Source organism: Vidua chalybeata, chromosome 3 (assembly GCF_026979565.1).
Source record: "Vidua chalybeata isolate OUT-0048 chromosome 3, bVidCha1 merged haplotype, whole genome shotgun sequence".
Taxonomy (NCBI): Eukaryota; Metazoa; Chordata; class Aves; order Passeriformes; family Viduidae; genus Vidua; species Vidua chalybeata.
Window position 1 is genome coordinate 16,186,447 of NC_071532.1, and position 19,156 is coordinate 16,205,602.

General features: G+C 39.7%; 1 protein-coding gene across 2 annotated transcripts in view; it reads left to right on the forward strand.

Annotated features, from left to right (window-relative positions):
* The first annotated feature begins 17,032 nt into the window (after positions 1 to 17,032).
* ADSS2 (adenylosuccinate synthase 2) overlaps positions 17,033 to 19,156 on the forward strand; it is a 36,850-nt gene continuing 34,726 nt past the window's right edge. For both annotated transcript variants that reach the window (XM_053938275.1, XM_053938277.1), the window contains exon 1: positions 17,033 to 17,287. In XM_053938275.1, the coding sequence (XP_053794250.1) occupies positions 17,126 to 17,287 (162 nt within the window). In that variant the 5' untranslated portion in view covers positions 17,033 to 17,125. The remainder of the gene's footprint in view (positions 17,288 to 19,156) is intronic.

Sequence of the window (19,156 nt, forward strand, 5' to 3'; positions counted from 1 at the left end):
CACTGTAAAACTGATGGGAACACAGAAATGGGAACACAGAAAATCTCAGAAAAACACAAACCAAAGTCATCGTTTACCAATCTTTGCTACATTTACTTTATGAAGTGACATGTTTCTATTCTTGTATTGGAACAATCTACTCAAACAGCAGTCTGGTTTCTTTGTCTTTGTGGCAAATGCTATTATCTGTTTCATTTTCAAAGGTGTAGAAATAGTCAAGATTAGAGGAGCGCCAATTTTCAGCCATAAATGAGAAGTTAGAGAAGCCCAAGGTACCTTAGATTCACAGAGAGGTGCAGTTTCTGGAAATTTTCTTAAAAGATTATAGAAAATGTAGAAATCTGGCACAAAGAATACATGAGCATTTAAAATCATCTGTTATTGATTACCTTTTCCCCCTTGATCATCACAGCTGTTCAAAGACAACAAAGAATGGCCTTGCAGTGGCATCTGCCAGGTCTCTCAGCAGTCACAAAGATATCCTGTCTCATCCTGTGAATTGTGCATGTCCAGCTTGTCTAAGGAGTCCCTGTTTGGATCCATTGATACTGTAAATAGTAACTCCACAAAATTTAATGTTAATGGAGGCCTGGAAAAACTGAAAACAGAATTTATCAATGAAGACTGAGGGAAGGAAGAATGCACTAAATACTTCAGTCTTCTATTTATCCTTTGTTAGTAGATCTCCAGCCTGACCTAGCAGTGGGTTCACCTTTTCCATTTTCTTCCTTATGCTATTGATGGACCTACAAACCCATCTTTGTTACCCTTCATGTTCCTTGCTAGTTTCAATTCCAACCAAGCTTAGATTTTCCCAGTTCTGTCCCTGCATGTCCTTGTTAGCTTGCCCTGCTTCCATCTCCTGTATAATTTGGTTTTGCATTTGAGCTCAATCATTATCTCATGTAAGGTATGTTGCTGGACCTGATTTTGAGTCATGCAGATCTGTTTATAGCTACAGTATATTAAAGTGCACTTCTATTTTAAACATCCTGCAGTCTAACAAGAAAAAAAGGTCAAAGGCTCAGCTTGTTTTCCCATATGGACAGAGAATTCTCTTGCCTATGCCAGGGGTAGTAAGACAAGACTTTTGTGGGTCAGCCAGGGAAGCTGCAGTGGCCTTGTGGCAGAAACAGTCCCAACAAAGAACACTGGGAGATTGATTAATGGGTTTCTTTCTCATGGTTCTTGTTGAATCAGCATGGAAATGGTACTCAGGTAGAGTCTTCTGTGAGCCCCGACTTCTATTTAAAAAGGATCAACAGGAAAATGGCTTCAGTGCCTTGACATCCTCTCATGGCACTGTCAGTATGCCTTTTTATGGTACCTAGGGGTTATTAGCAGAAATATTTATCAAGACCTTTTATGAAAATATTCTTGGCAATACCATTGGTCTGGCTGCCTACAGTGTGCACTGGTTGGGCTGGCAGTTCTGCCCCACTCTGCCTGACTGCTTATTGTTCTTTGTCTGCAGTGCCTCAGCTGCTGCTCTACATGCAGCGATCACCAGGCTGCCTTGTTGGGACCCACCTCTGTGTCACATGAAATGTATCAGTAGATAAGACTGAGTGCCCAGTAAGTCTGATAACTTAATCTTGCAAGCCTTGTTCCAATGGATATTTATTGTGGCCTTGGAACTGACTAATTTTGTCTGAGAGATTTTTTCCATATGGTCCTGCACCATCTGAAATGTTTTTGATTAGAACAGCAGCTCAAAATCGTAGAGTAAGATCTGTCAAGTTTCACGAACAATTTTGTAGGACATGGCTGTGGTGATGTCCAGCACTGGTCCACTGAACTTCATTGAGATGAACTGAGATGAACTTCATAGAGATGGACTGAGATTGGTCTTTTGTACAGTTTCCAGGTGATTCAAGTAGCCAAAAAACCATACCATTGCCTGTTGAGTGAATGGCACCTGCTGATTTTCCTATAATAGCCAAGTAAAGACAAGCAACTACCATGGGAAAGACTTATGAGGTTTCCTTAGGCTAAAATAATGAATAAAAGGACTTTTCTTAGTAATAGTTGTGTTCCACTTGGGAATTCCATATATCTTTGGTATGATGCTGTGATTGTAATCCAAAAGCCAGTGCCTTACAATGACAGAAAACTGCAAAATAATCTCTTTTTGATGTACTGAAAAGTTATCATGCCATTTTAGTCACCTTCTCTTTGCAAAAAATCAAAGTTATCATGCCATTAAACTTCTAGTCAAACAGAACTGGACAAAAATAATCTATTATCTTCCTGTAAGAAATGCTAAGGCTGAAAATCAGAATTTTCCTATTAGAGTCATACTGATACAGATGCAAGTTTACAATATCTGAAGAATAAATGGCTCTAGTTTGCTAACTCTCTTCATGGTATATCTGTTAATCTAAAAATAATAATTTTCAGTCTTAACAGATGAATAAAATGAGTTTTTCTGCAGCTGTCATTTTCAAAAGGGTAGCTTCAATAATCTCCTACCTGAAATTTCTATTACTTTAGCACTTAAATAAAAAAAATAACTACTCTAAAATATTCTTTAATTAACTGAGAATAATCTGGTGAGAATAGTGATCCCATGAAGAATTCCTGATAGAGAAGATTTTGATCCAAATACCGACAATATCCATTAGCAGTGTTGTTTTTGTAAGTGTAGTAAACACATCATCCCACAGCAGCCCAAATGATGTTGCATTTATGCATGTCATCCTCATAACAGACCTGCAAGGAGCAGGCAACTAAAAAAATTTCAAGTCACAAAATTATCTTCATTATAAACTGGAAAAAAAGGTGGAGGAGCTGCAGCCACTGTAGATCAGCAACAACATAAATTTAGATGTGACTGAGTCATAGATAACAAGCTCTCCAGATAAAGAAGCAGCACTTTGAAAATTCAAGAACTTAATTCAGTTTGCTGTATCTCCTGTTTTATTAAATGTTTCATTATATCCAAGAAGGTGTCCATGCTGCCAAGTACTTGTTTTCCACTCTGTAGGAGAAATGACACAGTGATTAGGTAAATAGTAACATATCTTAAAGTTTTTATCAAGGATGTACATTAAGAAATCAAGATGGTTTGGGATACATTAGCAGCTAATGTAATTGGAAGAGCTTCACTGAAATGCATTTACAAATTTAAGCTGTGACCCTAAAAATGATTTCATATGGCAGCATGAGCTCATGCAGTGAGAACCAGAGACAGTGTGCTGACCTTATGTCAAAATGTTCTTTAAATAAACTTGTTGGTCATTTTTAATGCCAAAACCAGCATTACATCAATGGAAAGAGGATCTAAAATAGATTCATCCAGACATTTAATGAACACCATCCACATCTTAAATGTCAAATGAGAACTAGAGATAACCTACCTGCACTGCATAGACAGATGAACACCAGGATCTTGAACATATTCTAGTTATTTCTCTTTCAAGAAGCTTGTGTTTTACTTCTTAGCTTCTCACTTATAAGAAGTACCATTTATTAAAATTTTGATTCAATTATCTGTTAAGTCACATCAGTTACATTGTTATTTAGGTCTTGGGCCAAAGCATCTGACAATCTACTTTTATTTCTGTATAAGTTCTGAATCCATCCTTTATGTAGGAAGTTTCAACATCTAAAAAACCCCTATTGTTGGGAAGCATACGGTTTAATGGAGAGGTCACTGTTTTGTGGGGAACAGAGGGAGATACAATTTTCATGGCTAGGAAATGAATTTTTGGGCCTTGGAATGATATTAAAAATATCTAAAATAAAGCAATCCTGAAGTACTGTTTGCTTTCCATGCATTTTTGTTATCATTTCGTCAGATACTGCAGGACAATTGAGTGTTCATAATCTAGAAACTGAACAAACAGCACATAAACCTATGAGGTTTCCTTGAAAACATTCCCAGGAAAAAGAGAATGTGGATAATGAAAGTTAATTGACAGCCTTCCAATATTGCTTCCTTCATTTCAGTTGGCAGAATACGACTCATTAAATACATAGGATAATAATGGATCTGGCTACAAAAGACCATCATCTTTGAAGCAGATGACTTGTTTAAATATCAGGGCCCAAGCAATTCTGTTTCAGTACATCAGAATACAGCAGGACTAATAGAAACTCAAAAATCAAATAATTCAGCTCAGTATTAAGCTTTTTAATTATGGCTTCAGGAGTAAACGTGATGCAGGACAGAACCTATTCTTACTCTAACAAAGTGTTTTGAGTTTCCTGAGATGCTGAGTTTCAGAGAAGACTTAAGAAGCCTAAGGGCCTCTAAAATTAACTGTTTACCAAATACTGAGCAAAACTGTTGAGTCTGTTTAAGGTTCCAAAAGCAAAAGCAGCTGGTACCTCAGTTAAGAGTGGTCTTACTTCTTTTTCTCTCGTTTCACCGGAAAATGTATCTCCAGAGAAACAGAGCTTGAAATTTCAGTTTTCATACCTTGTCTAGTGATAATCTTCCTGTCCAGTATGACTAGAATTTGAATTCTCTATGGGTTCAGGGCTCTCAAGAGGGATGGTAGGGCATCTCTTGCATATGATTAATGGATACAAGTTGCTTCACCCCAAATTTACTTCAGTTGTTTCTTCCATATATTAACTTCCAGACTTATCTCAATAAATTAAATTTTTGGAAAGTTGAAAATTATGCAAATTCTGCTCTTCTAGATGTGAACATATGTGCCACTGGCTTCAATTTAAGGTGTTGCGACAAAATAACCAAATATATGTGAGATAATTCAGATGAATCAATGGATTCTCCTCCTTCCAATGGATTTGGTAGGAGAAAAAGACTGTAAATAAAAGTAGTTTTATTTTCTCTGACTTGATTATTCTGCACTTCAGTTGTGTAAAAAAGTTGCAGTTAGTAAGTAATGCTAGAACTTGCACCATTAAGAAGCAATTCACTGAAATTGCCAGAATGTGTAAGTTCCCATTTCAAGGAGGGAAGTGAATTATTGATACCCTGCTGTGAAAAACTAGATAGGAAAAGCCCATTTCTGGTTATAGCAACTTTTGATCTGGAGTTATGCTATGTTGCCATCTAGTGATAAAATAGAAAGGTACAATAAATGGCGGCTGAGGGAGAGGAAACCAAACCTACATAAAACGGCACTGTTTATCCAGTAAAGATCATACCTGTTTCTTGCAGTATAATAAATAGCATTAACTACATGCCGAGAGTAAACTCTTCAATAAAAAGAAGGTAAAGCCACAAAAATAGACCTGAACATTTTATAACTGGCATTAAGAGAGTGTACAAAATGGGTAAGGGTCAGATGGCAAATATGCTTCAGGAAACATCTGCAGTTGAGAACCCCTTGTAATATACACATTCAGAGTCATCCTCACTACCTCATGAAAAAATTAGATTTGATAGATTAGATTTAGATTTGGATTAGGAAGGCCTGTGATGTATGAAATGTTACAGATCACAAAACTTGTGTCAAATACTTTTGCTACATGTAACTCCTGGTATGTTCCCATCAATGTTAGTTACTGCTTTGTTCTATTGTCTTATAAACTCTCAATCAAGTAAAAACTCAGAATTTTTGATCTTGCTTTCTTCTTACTCCATAAGCTTCCATGCAGTGAGTTTTTTAGGACTGACAGAAAGGCTTACTTAAGTTTAGGTACTATGCTAAATGAAACAAAGGGCAGCTAAATGTGCAGATGACAGCTCATCATCCACTGTCTTTAACCTGTCTTCAAAGAAAAATGGCAAAATCATTATTGAAGCACAAAGTTATCTCAAAGTAGAATAAAGAGACGCAGACATGGCCATCTCATCAACGGCTTTCTTTCATCATGGTCCTACTCATCATTGGCTGTTTGTAGAGTTGCAAGTGTAACAATTTTAAGTAGCATTCAACAAATAAAAACAAACCAAAAATTATACTGTATCCTAATTTTGGATGCTCCTGAGAATAATACTTCTGTTTTTCAAATAGGTATGAACAATAGATACCTGTCTCAAATTCCAAAAAGGTTTGCACAGTCTCTGAGAACACTGTTTAAGTAGAACAAAGTTTATTATTAATTTTATTTTAGTCCACCTGCGATAAGGCTGTTTATTACATGATATCTTTTTTGAAATTCTTGGAAAATGCTTTGGTATTATAAAATAAATTTTGAAACAATGGCATACCATTAAAATGATATTTACTCAATCTAATAATTTCAGAATATACAACACTCAGTTTTCAGTGCATTCTTTCCATAGCAGCAGACAAAAACCAAAACCAGTTTCCTAACATCTAGTTATGTAACAGCAAAAATGCCTTCACAATACAATTAATATTGCTATCTTTTTCTTCTCTTTCATTTTAATCTTGAAGATACTAAGAAATGTTAAAAAACTAGACAAGATATAATGACGGCAACCTAAGAATAAATAAAATATCAAAATTAATTGTGATGCCATGGATGCATATCTTTTGCCAGATATTGTCCTAAATACTGATTACTTTCCACCAATTGTTTAGGTCAGAAACCCATTCCTAACAAAATTTATTAGACATATTAATCCCTAAACTAATCCATGTGGGATAATCTCTTAAATGGTTCTCCATTCAGTGCAGATATGAAACTGTAGAGAATAGCTTGTACAATAGGTAGTCACATTTTAGGTCTAAATTAAACAAGTAAATTGACATTCCTGTTGTTGACATATCATGACTTCCACAATGCTTTTGCCTAAACCTTTTTCTGACAGTTTGCCAAACAGGTGTATGTGGAACTCTTAGATGAGTCTTTGGTTTGACTGGCATGTTACTGCCAGTTAAAATTTCTGCATAAAATTTTTATTAAAACTGAAACTTCACTGAAGCACTAAAACTTACTAATTATTCTATCTCTATGAAATAGATAATAAGCTTCACCTTACTTATTATACCTGTGTTACTGCTGCAGTATTGTCAGGAAAGAAACCCCTGCAAATTTATTTTTCCTAGCACAGTTAAAGCAAATAAATAAAGATGTATACAAGCAGTATATTTCAATAAGATATTTTCATTTTCAACTGGTAAATTGTCACAAGACTTGCATTTAACTTTTTATCTTAAGTGGCATAATTTCAGTTTGTGATGGAATAATTGCAGTGGGATCTGTTTGGAAGGATCTGCACTTTCAGGATCATATAGCCACAAAATTAACTTGTAATGAGTAAAAGAGAGACACATATTGTTAGTTTTTTAACAGATACTAATTTATCACTACAATAGCATTTCTTCTTGTGACAGCACACAAGATAATGTAACAATATTAACTTAGGTAAGGCAAGTGCTGTAAGGTAATCTTATACTCTGTTTCTTTTTGATTTGCACAGGCAACAAGCAACTCAATCCCTGGAAAGGTCGTGGAGTGCCTCATTTTGGAGGCCATCTCTATTCACATGGATGACAAAAAGGTGATCAGGAGTAGTCAGCATAGATTCACTAAAGGCAAATCATGTTTGACCAACCTGATTGTCTTTTATGATGAAACAACTACCTGGATGGATGAGGGGAGAGCAGTGAGTATTGTCTACCTTGAATTCAGTGAGGCTTTCAACAAGGTCTCCCACAATATCCTCATAAACAAAGTCAGGAATTGTGGACTGGATAGGTGGGTAGTGAGGTGGATGGAGCCTGGCTGAACAGCAGATCCCAGAGGTTGTAATTGGTGGTGCAGGGTCTAGTTGGAGGCCTGTCACGAGTGGTGTCCCCAAGGTTCACTTACTGGGCCCAGTATTGTTTCACAAGTTCATCAATGACTTGGATGAAGGCACAGATGCCTCCTCAGCAAGTTCCCTGATGACACAAAGCTGGGAGGAGCAGTACCCCAGAGGGCTGTGCAGCCCTTCAGAAGACCTCGACAGGCTGGAGAGATGGACACAGGGGAACTGTCTGAAATTCAACAAGGGCATATGCAGGGTCCTGCACCTGGGGAAGAATAACCCTAGGCACCAGTACAGGCTTGGGGCCAAGGTGCTGAGGAGCAGCTCTATGGAGAAGGAGCTGGTGGTCCTAGTGGACAACCAGCTGTCCATGAGCCACCAGTGTGCCCTTGTGGCCAAGAAGGCCAATGGAATCCTGGGGTGCATCAGGAAGAGCATTGCCAGCAAGTCAAGGGAGGTGATCCTGTCCCTCTGCTCAGCCCTGGCGAGGCACATCTGGAATGCTGTGTCCAATTCTAGGCTCCTCAGGAAAACAAAGATGATTAAGGGACTGGTGCATCTCCATTATGAGGAAAGGCTGAGGGAGCTGGGACTGTTCAGTCTGGAGAAGAAACAACTGAGAGGGGACCTCATCAATGTCTATGAGTATCTAAAGGAGGGGTGCCAAGAGGATGGATCCAGGTTCCGCTCAGTGGTGCCAAGCAGTAGGACAGGAGAATGGCAGAAACTGATGCACAGAAAGTTCCACCTGAATATGAGGAAGAGCTTCTTTACTATATGGGTGACTGAGCTCTGGAACAGATTGTCCAGAGAGGATATGAAGTCTCTGGATGCAATCCTGTGCTCTAGGATGACCCTGCTTGAGTAGGGAGCTTGGACCAGATGACCCACTGTGGTTCATTCCCCATTCTGGGCATTCTGTGAGGGAAGCAGCACCTCCTTTCTCAGAAATAAAGGGGGAAAGGATAAGACTTTATGCAGAAGAATTTTTTTGTCCTCTCATGACATCACACTTCCCTCAGGAGCTCTTTCTCAGTCTCTCTCCATTCCTTGTGCTGTGCAGGTATATACAGCCTGTTCCGCTGCAGCGAAGGAAGAGCAGTTACTCACTGCTGAATTTGTCAAGGAAATGTTACAAAGCTGTTATTTTAGTGTGTATCACGTATGCTTCCATGACTGGCACATTGCTGACATACTGCTGTATCAGTCATGAAGACTAACACCTGGTATTTCCATCTCATGGCATATGCAAGAGGAATAAACATTCAGTGGGATGGACTCACCACCTTCCCCACGAAGTATAGCAGTGTAGGGATGTGCACAGAGGCAGTTTTTATAAAACAGCTGACATGCTGCAAGTTTACATGCTACAGTTTGCATCCTGCGGTTTCCTATTCATCTGCTCAAATCAAAATGCCGAGTCTTGCAATCCATCCTTAGAATGGGGCAAGCTGAGTAATCATACAGCTGCTTGCTCAGAGGTGGCTGAGTAGAAGAACTTGCACAGGAAGAATATAAGCTTGCCTCCACAGCTGTGAAGTTAAATAAAATTGGCAGACTGCAAACTGCTTATGAATTCAATTTGTTAGCAAGGACACTTTTTTTTACTATTGAAGGCTTTCATATTTTCCCACATGATCACAACTTCTTAAAGAGGGGTTGAGGTAAGAAATAATGTATGTTATCAACTCTTTACATTGAATTTGGCAGATGCTATGAAATAAGGAATTTTATAAATAAGACGATACTAGTTTACTGTACCAATAGAATGTTTAATCAGAGTCATTGTATGCCACACACATTTAAAAATTTTCAAACAAATACAGAAATTCAAAGACATTAATAATGGGTTGGTCTGCCAAAGTCTGCCATAATCAGCCTGAATTTGTGTCAAAATTGTTTTCCATAAAAATGAGAAAAAAATGGAACAGCTAAATTAAGATATAAGGCCAAAGAATATATTCAAATTCAAATTTACCTTGCTTTCACTGATGGAGAGTGGATCAGTTCTACAAAAATAGTAAATTATGTATTACTTTATCATTAAAAAGATTGTGTTGAGTATTTTACACAATTTAAATCAGTCTGCTTGTATAAGATGTATATATAGTGTCTAAAATAATATTCTTAACATACTGGCTTTGGTTGTATTCACTGCATAAATATTTTAATACTTAAAGAGGGACCCTTTTTTGCTGATGTTTCTCATTTTTAAACATACTCTAGGCATTTTTTTCATAGTTTTTTTTCTAACATATATTATCTCTTACCAAAAATGTGTACTATTTAAAGAAAGCAGGACTTCTGAAAATACTGAAGGTGGCAGAGCACTGGAACAGGCTGCTCAGGAAGGTTGTGATGTCTCCCTCTCTGGAGACATTCAAAACCCACCTGAATAAGTTCCTATATAACCTGCTCTTGGTGACCCTGACTTGGCAGGAGGGTTGGATTGGATGATCTCCAGAGGTCCCTTCCAACGTAAGGATTCTGTGATCCCATAACTACAGGTTTTCTTCAAATTTGCAGAAAAAGCCTCTATGACTACAAAACTAAATTCGTAGTTATCAAGCAAACACACCAGTAATTTTAATTACTGTGTCTGAAGTGGAAGAAAAAGTGGATCTTTGTTTCTTCTAGGATGAGAAATTGCTGCTATTAAGGCTGTTTTGGGCTTCTTGTCAAACATGTTTTGTTTAAGTTTGGTAACTGTGCTCATTGGATTCCTTCCAGGAAAACAAAATTTAAAAGAGCAATGAAGTGCTCATTTCTACAGTAGTATCTGGGAAATTTAGGAAGACATTATCAGAAAATACTAACACTAATCAAACAGTGAAAGATTAATCAAATGCATGAAAGAATACCCTGGGGTTGACAGAAAAAAATCCAAGTAAGAAGCTTCTATCCTACTGTAGAAATAAACAGAACAGTTACACGGCTTTGAGGGAAAGCACATGATACTTTAGATTCACAGGAATTATCAGAAGGGTTCAAAACTCATGACAAATAAATTTACTGCTATTTATTTCTATTATGTTTAGAGAAACAGGTCTTTGTATACATATTTCATAAGCAGAAGTATTCCATTAGAATACTCCTGACTAGCATTACAGATGTTTTCCTCCACAATAAATAAAGCAAGCCAAATACTAGCAAACTCCGTGGATGATAGGAGCAGAACACAAGTTACTGTTTTCACCTAAAAGCTAATGGGTTTATTCAGAAAGTCTACAGAGCTTTTTTTCAGTAGTCTCACAACCATTAGACTTTTCCTTTCCTTTTTCCTAAGGTCCAAGTCCAAGGTGATCATAACTCTGGTAGGGCTTCCTAGACTGACAACTGCCAGGGTTGTCAGGGTTCCTGTCAGGTCTTGCCATGCTAAAATATGTGCTCTTATGCTTCACTACTCATTTTTCCTGGCTTCTCTAGCACACTTCAAGAGCATTCTCTCTCCCTCCACACCAGTGGCACCCTCTCTTCAGTTACTTCTGAAGATGTTTTTTAGCTGCAACTTTATTCTCTCAAGTTTGTCTCTTCTTTGTAATCTATTGCTCATGAGCCGCCTTCTGCAATTCTGTCTTGAAATGCTAATTTACCTCAGGCAATGAGTAGCTGAGGATTTGTTCAGTGCTACATCTGAATTTACATGTTAATATCCTTCATTTTTAGTCAAGTTCTAAGTACAGAAATCTCTTATGGATTTTAATTCAAAATACAAACAAAGGAGTTCTCAATTTGACCTGACTATAGATATACATTATCAAAAAATCATAGATTCCAAACGGATAGATTTTTATTTCCATCAGAGAATTAAATACTATATGTTATTTTCTACAGAAAATGATACTATTATATGATTATAAAAAATATTTACACAGAAAAATACCTGTCTGTTTGTGAAGGTGCCATCACTTACCACATGAAAAAAACAGAATGATCAGGAGTACATTTTGCTTTGATGCACTGTTCTTCCTAGTCCTATCAGTTAATGTTTTGCTTGTATCAATATATACATCTACTTGTATCAATATATACATCTGCTTGTAGAAATATATACATCTATATTATTACTTGTAGAAAAAGCTTTGATTCATGGATAGTCCAGTTGTGTTCACTGAGACTATTTACAAACATGTGGGCATGACTGGAAACTCAGAGAGAGTTAAAGAACACAAACAGGCATCAATTAGTTTTGATGTTCATGAATTAAGTTTCAGCAATCTCCTCTGGTAGAATAAAATATGAAATTAAGAGATGTTCCTTACATTTTTTGCATTCATTGTTACTTAATATCAATAATGTCTGCATGATTTTTTTTTTATCTCCCATTTAATGTAAGATTAAAATTTGGTAACATCCTACATTCCTTTTAAGCCTTAATCATACTACAGAATGCAGAAAGAGGTATAAAAACACTCAGTGGTCATTGCAAAAGCTGAGGGGTTTTGCAGCTGCACATGATAACCAGCTGCCTTTTGTCCCCAGAGAAGGTATGGGATTTCACTAGGCCTGTAGAGCAGAGTAGCTGGATGCTAAAGGGATACATGTAAAATATTTAATATTGATATAAAATAAACAAGGCTGTCAGAAATCTTAGATTCATTGATTCATCTAACCATCTTTGCACTAATGAAACTCTGTTCTTACTTGGCAGTTTTCCCTCACAATTTTTTAGCAATAAAGATGGGTTATTTTGTAAACAGCATATCCAGTTCTGGAGCTCCATTTTACTACAGACTATGAGAGACATCTGCATCCAAAGTATCATGAGTATACAATGATCAGATCACTAATTTATTTACACAGACTTTATTATTGTTTTACTCTGTAAGTCTCAGCAAATAGACAATTTAGTGTTGGTTTTGGTGAACTAAAATTATTTTTAAAATAACACACAAATGGTTAACCCTCTTTAGCATGAGATAAGGACAACTAAGAATGTATTTATATTACACCTTGAAAACTTTAAGATTTCAGGATCCTCTGAGAAAAAACGCACAGTTCTTTTAAACTGAGCATGTATCTACAGTTCAGCATTCCAATGACAGACAGTCTACACCTCTGAGACTGAAGGATTATCGCATTATTTATAAGCACACTGGACCAAATGTAAAAAAAAAAAAAGAGAAAAGGAAAAAATAATTTGAGAGAAGCTTGAGCATAAAAGCATGTAAAATATTCATAAAGCTTTTGGCTCAAGTTTTTCTTACATGTATGTGAGACAACCTGACTACTGTGCAGTATCAGTGACACTTTGGGGAACTACAAGAAGATTGTCTCTCAACAGCTCCATAAACAAGTCCCTGAGTGACAGGCAGCTGGCAGGGCACATTTCCCAGCCCCGAGCTCTCTGAGAATGCCGAATGGGTCATTCTAGAGGCCCACACATCTTGATCACCTGCCTTTAAGGTCACACTTTGCCCCATTCACCTGCTTAGTCCCATACTATCATGGCCCAAAACATCAGATAGGATTAGTAGCAGAAGAAATTAAGGGTTTTCAAGACTTAGGTATATGGGTTTCAGGTTAACAGAGACAAAACTTTATTCTAATCTGTATTTAACAACCAAATTGAATTTCTATTGATGCAGTAGCTCTTACCCAAAGCCCTAGTTGCACTTTCAAGAGATTGTGAACTCAGGGTGCCGTTCTCAAACAGATTAAGCCTGTGTAAACTGGGGCTACTCTGTTCCCCTCCCTTGAGCTGACACTTTTGCAATGACCCAGATAAGGGAACTATTCTAACAACAACAACAAAAAAAATAGACCTAGGAACACTTGCTAGTGCATCCAAATATATAATTTGTGATAACATACAAAAACATTACTTTGTAATGTTCATTATCTCATTGTTATCATTATGAAAAAAGATTAATGAAGGTAACAAAAATAATTAAGGGGAATTTTAAATGGAAAAACTAATTTAAAAATAGTAATAACAGGCAACAAGCAGGGATCAATTACATTAGCACACTGTTCAAATAAAATTATGTATGTCCTGACTGCATAATGATTTCTCTTCCTCCTAAGCTAAGCTGACAGCATTCTGGAGAGTTTGAAGTACTACAGATGCCAACCGTGTCTGGCACAGTGATTCTTTTTTTTTTTTTGACTTCAACATTTTCAACACCTAATATTTTTTGTGAGTCGCTGTACATCTTAACATCAACTTACAATAAGAAAATGCTCTAAAGATGCTGTAAATAATCAGTAAGTAAAACTAACTTATCTTTTACTGGATGTTTTCATGAGATTAGTGAAAAATTTAAAAATTTTATTCTTTAACACTGTTCTATATGACACATGCAGATTAGCTAACCATGGCCCACATGGCCCACAGACTACTTTTCTGCAACCACTGTTTTAGCGTAGATAAGACCTCCCTGTAAAGTATCTGTGTATTACATCATTGTCACAGGCAGAACCAATTTTAACAGAAAACTCCTACCATAGGTCATATGCCCTGACATTTTCATTGCCAAGGGTCATTTCTTTGATCTGTATCTTTCCTGAGACTCAGAAATTGCTTACAGTAGGAGAAACTGTATCATATTGTCACTCAGTAGTCCTTCAACACAATTAAGAAGTATCATTAAGGAGCAAGAAATAGCATACTCTGGCCCATCAGCCATGAGGTAACAGTCCAGCTGGCCTTCTTCCTTGTTACAGCATTTTCCCTTCATTTCTGCTCACGCTTGATTTTCTGAACTACTGAAGTTCTTACCCAAATTCTCCTCTAAACTACTTGGTATGTATTTTTTTAAATGCATAATCAGAATATGTGGGATACTTCATTAGTATAATTGAAAACACAGGGAGGTAACAATTTTACATATATCATTAAAACATCTGAATGAAATACAGATTTCACTGCTTCTGTTTAATGTTTATCAAAAAATCCTAAGTCTCTTGCATTTATTGGGAGGCAGGAAATGGAGTCAGATGAAAAGCCTGAATGTACCCAAAATAGTGTGAAATTTGTGATAAACGTAACTACCTCAGTTCTTTGTATCCAGTCAATAACCCTGTAAACAATCCAGAAGATGATACAACCCGAGCTTTACCAGTGTACTCATCTTCCATGGGTTCAGTTTTACAAAGGCAGTCCCACATACCATCTTGCTAATGCCAAAAAGGCAGTCACATTCCTTCATTCCTTTAACATAAACTCTTGCTGTTTTGTGACACCTCTAGATGCCTACCTGACCTCTCCCAGAGCAGACTCAGCTTGACCAAGGCAGGCAAAAAGCAAATACAGTCCATGCATGTTAGAGGAACAACCCAGTACAGTAGCATTTCATGTTCTTGCTGGTTTTCTTGCTTACACCAGATGAGCCACAACAAGTGCAGTGCCTGTTTTTGATAATGGGCATTAGACACCAGTCGTGTTTGTGCTTTTGGTCAAAAGTTACCAGGTTTTAGAACTATACTATAAATACGGTTAGTAAATTGTGCCAATAAAGAATATTTAGTATCTTTTAATATTGGAATGAAAGCCTCCATTAGTTTGCAAAGAAGATGGACCCACATAATTCCATATATTACATAAAAATTCTAAAACTTGCAGTACCAACCAGTATTGATTAACTTGATCTTTATTAAATATTTACAGGTTTTCTGAAAGTGAAGTGTTTATCGTTTTCTTCCCTAACAAGAAACCATACCAAAACATAATCTCAGAGCTCTCCTACACCAAATAAAAATAGCAGAGCAACAGATTCCTGTGTCTGAGACTCTTTGGAAAGTGACATTACACTAACACCCCATTACTAGGACACCATGAACTCAAAATTATTTTGAGATCCAAGGTAATATTTGCTTTGGCAATGGTGAAGTGTTAATATGATTCAGCTATACTGGAGAATCATATCCTGAAACAATCTTGACCCTTGCTTGAGGAGTCATGAGGATGATCTATGGCCTCAGAAGTGACTGTACTAGAGCAAAATTTGCCATTGTGTCATGAAGACTGGAGAAAAACTACTTCAGGAGCTCCATATGGCTTTTAGAGATTTCCCACAAGCTCTGTGCGGGGATACAGAAGTCATGACTATGTTCGGGTTTTTTTTAGCAAAAGCAGACAAAATATGGACTATAAGGTTTCTTTAAGGAATTATGCTCCTTGAATTCTATACACACAATTGCCTCCCATCATGTGCAGTTGCTCAGTATCTTTGTTCCAAATTGACTACTTTGTCATAGCATGTTAGCACTGACATTCAGGATTTATTTATTTCCAGTTGTTTTGGGTTTTTTTTTAAAGCTCTCTGTCAATATTGTATTTAATTATGCATTACATACCTCTCTAGCTTTACAAGACACAGTTAAACTTTTCTCCAGTGGTTTTTGTAGATCCTCAACTTCTTGGCTGGAGTAAATTTGAAGGAGAAAAGAAGCAACTAAAATCAAAGACTACAGCCCACCAGACAGCTGCAGACTGTGACTGCTCAGTGACTCAGGTCTTTGAATTACTGTCTCGGCAATAATTATTACATCATTCCAATTTTATGCCTTTTTAATAGCTTCTTTACAGAAAAAAAAAAAAAGACAAAAAAAATCTTCCCTCGGGGTTGTTGGTTCTGTGAAAGAGGAAGGAATGAAAACAGCCACTGAGACATGAGTTCCACTTCTGAATGTGCATGGTGAAGGCGTTTCTCTGCTATGGTTTTTTCCATTATTGTTTTTTTTCCTCATGAGTAAGCCTGGGGCCATGTTCCGGTGTCTCTGGAGAAAATGGCCTCTTATATTCAGCCTTCGTTCCCCAAATTTTAATTTATAGTCTTGCGATCATTAATCCACCAAGGCCAAGCGCGCAGGCAGCGCTGGGATACACTGCACACACGCGTGCAACTCTGACATCCGCGGCAGGAGCCGCAGGTACCGCGGCAGCTGAAGCCCCAGGGAGAAAGGGAGCCACAGCCAACTCTGCGGGACGGGCACGGCATCGCCGCCCTGGCGTCCTCTTCCCACGGCCGCCAGGTACAGGCGCCACAGCGGCCCCGCCGCCCGCCACGGCCACGCCCGCCCTGTCCCTCGGCCTCCCGCCGCCGCGAGGCCGCCTGGGGCAACCGCCGAGGCGCCGTCCTGCCGCAGGTGCGGCCCGCGGGGCCTACGCGCCCCAGCATGCTCCGCGCCCGGCTCCCCGCGGCGTCCCGCGTTGGGGAGGCCGCGCGGCGCGCTGGGTAGCGTAGTCGGAACTGGGAGGCGTAGTTGGGGAGCGCCAGGGAAAAGAGCGGCTGGGAGCGGCGGTGGCTGCTCCGGTTTTCCACGCGAACGAGCGGCGAGCTCCGGCTGAGGGCAGGGGTCGGGCTGGCGGGGACTGGTGGGGCAGGTCAGGCCGATAGGCGGCGGCACCTGGACGCGACAGCGGCGGCACCGCCCGCCCGCCTGGCGGGGAGGGGAAGGAGGAGGCGGAGGCGGGGGGAGCGGAGCGGCTGCCGCGCGCTGCCGCATGTGCCTGGAGCGGCGCCGGAGCGGGCAGCGCGAGCCATGGCGGAGCACGGCGGCCCCGGCATCCCCAACGGCGAGTGCGCCGCCCGCCGCCCCGGCAACAGGGTCACCGTCGTGCTAGGCGCCCAGTGGGGCGACGAGGGTAAGGGCAAGGTGGTGGATCTGCTGGCGCAGGACGCCGACATCGTCTGCAGGTGCCAGGTGAGGAGGAGGAGGGAGGCGGCCGGGGCGCGGGGGAGGCCGCCAGTGTCACCTTGAGGCGGGTGGCCCCGCCACCGGCCCCTTCTAACCGCTCCGGTTCTACCCGAGCGCCCGGGGAGGCGCAAGGCCGGGGGCGGCGGGGGCTGCGGGGCAGCGGAGCCTTCCCTGGTGAGAGCCCCGTGCCGGGCTCCGCAGCTCTCCCGCGCCTCCTTTGTCCCGGCGCCGGGAGAAGAGGAGGAAGAGGAAGGCGCCCTCCTCGCCGCCCAGAGCTGGCCCCCGGCAGGAGGAATGCGCCTGGGGTCGCGTCCTCCTTCCCCCTCAGGCCTCCCACTCTTTGTGTCCGGGGGGCGCCGGGAAGGGGCCGCGCTCGGCGGCATCGCCGCGGTGCCGGGATCCCGCCCTGGCGGTGGCGGCTGGAGCCCTCCCGGGCCGCAGCGCCGGGAACGGCGCGAAACCGACCGCGAGTTGTAGGATGCACGTGGGGGATCCGTGTAGTCTGCCACAACTCGGTTGTCTTCAGCTAAAACTAGCTGGTAAACGATTCGCCTGCCCTTGCTCCAAGATCATTGTGTCAATGGGATCCCACATTTACCTGTTTATATATTTATATATTTTCTTCTTCTCTACGGAGGCCTTATTCTAGCCAAAAAGAAAAAAAAAAAACAAAACCAAAACGAGTCCAGCCTGCAAGCAAAATACTCTTAATGCCTGCGTTAAAACAACACAGATCTGAGGAGATGTTTTTCTTAGCATCTCTAGTATAGTAATTCTCTAGAGCACAACACAGTGAGCTGAAGCTACGCACGGTTTTTTCTTAAAGTTGAGACATACAGCAGCATAAAATGCCGGTAGTATGTGCAGGTTTCATGTAAGTGTTGCTATCTGTGCGCTTTTCTTGAATGCGTAAATTTAAATTTGCTCTTAAATAAACATATTTTGGAAGTGCGTACCATTCCCCAAAGAGTGCAAATGCTGAACGGTTATTATCCAATGAGAACTGCATATAAACTGGTGTTTTCAAAAACAAGTCAGTTGCAAAGCTGGCAAGTCAATATTTTGAACTTCAGAGAATTAAATTTTGAGGTAAACAAATATATTCTTAAATAGCTGTTTTCACAAATGAATCATTTTTCCTACCTCTCTGTTTTTTGGTTTGGTGTTTTCTTTTTTAAATTTTTTTTTAAATAATAAAATCTGATGTGGTGCTGTGGTATGACTGCCTGGCTTTGTGGCTCGTAGAACAGAGTGACTCAGTTCGTCTTCTACGACTTTGTTCTTGAAACTTGAAGGGCACCTAGGTGAATGTGTATGTTTAATACTAAGTTTTGGAGGAGAGACAAGAGAGGCAAACAGTGAATTTGTGTGTGCACATGTTTTAATGTGCTTGTTACTTGTTTTGAATCAGCTGGGTAAAGGATGAAGAAAAGGGAAAAATTCTGATGTTATCTCAGGCTAGAATTTCATGGCCATATCCCAGGCCGTGAACTGCCATTTTTAACAGCTTGTTGCTCCTGATGAAGGAAGTTTTTCTTCCTCCTTTCTTCCCTTCCTGTAAATGGCTGTGCTCCCGTGTCTCCACCCATGCACTAGCTCTGGCAATTGAACACTTCTGTAAGTTGATTTAACTCATCAGAGTGGCAGGAAGCTATTACTTGTTGGATTTACTTTCTGCTGTTCTAGTAAATAAAACTGGATTTTATTGGTTCAAAAGACCTTGGTGAGAAGAGAGGTCCAGAACAGGGTAAGCACAAAGAATGATTTCTCAGAATGAGAGGAGAAAATAGGAATAGTCTCCTTCAGTGGCACTGATAAAATAAAAAAAAATTATTATTGAATATTCTTGCTAGGTATACAAGCATATTTGTGAAC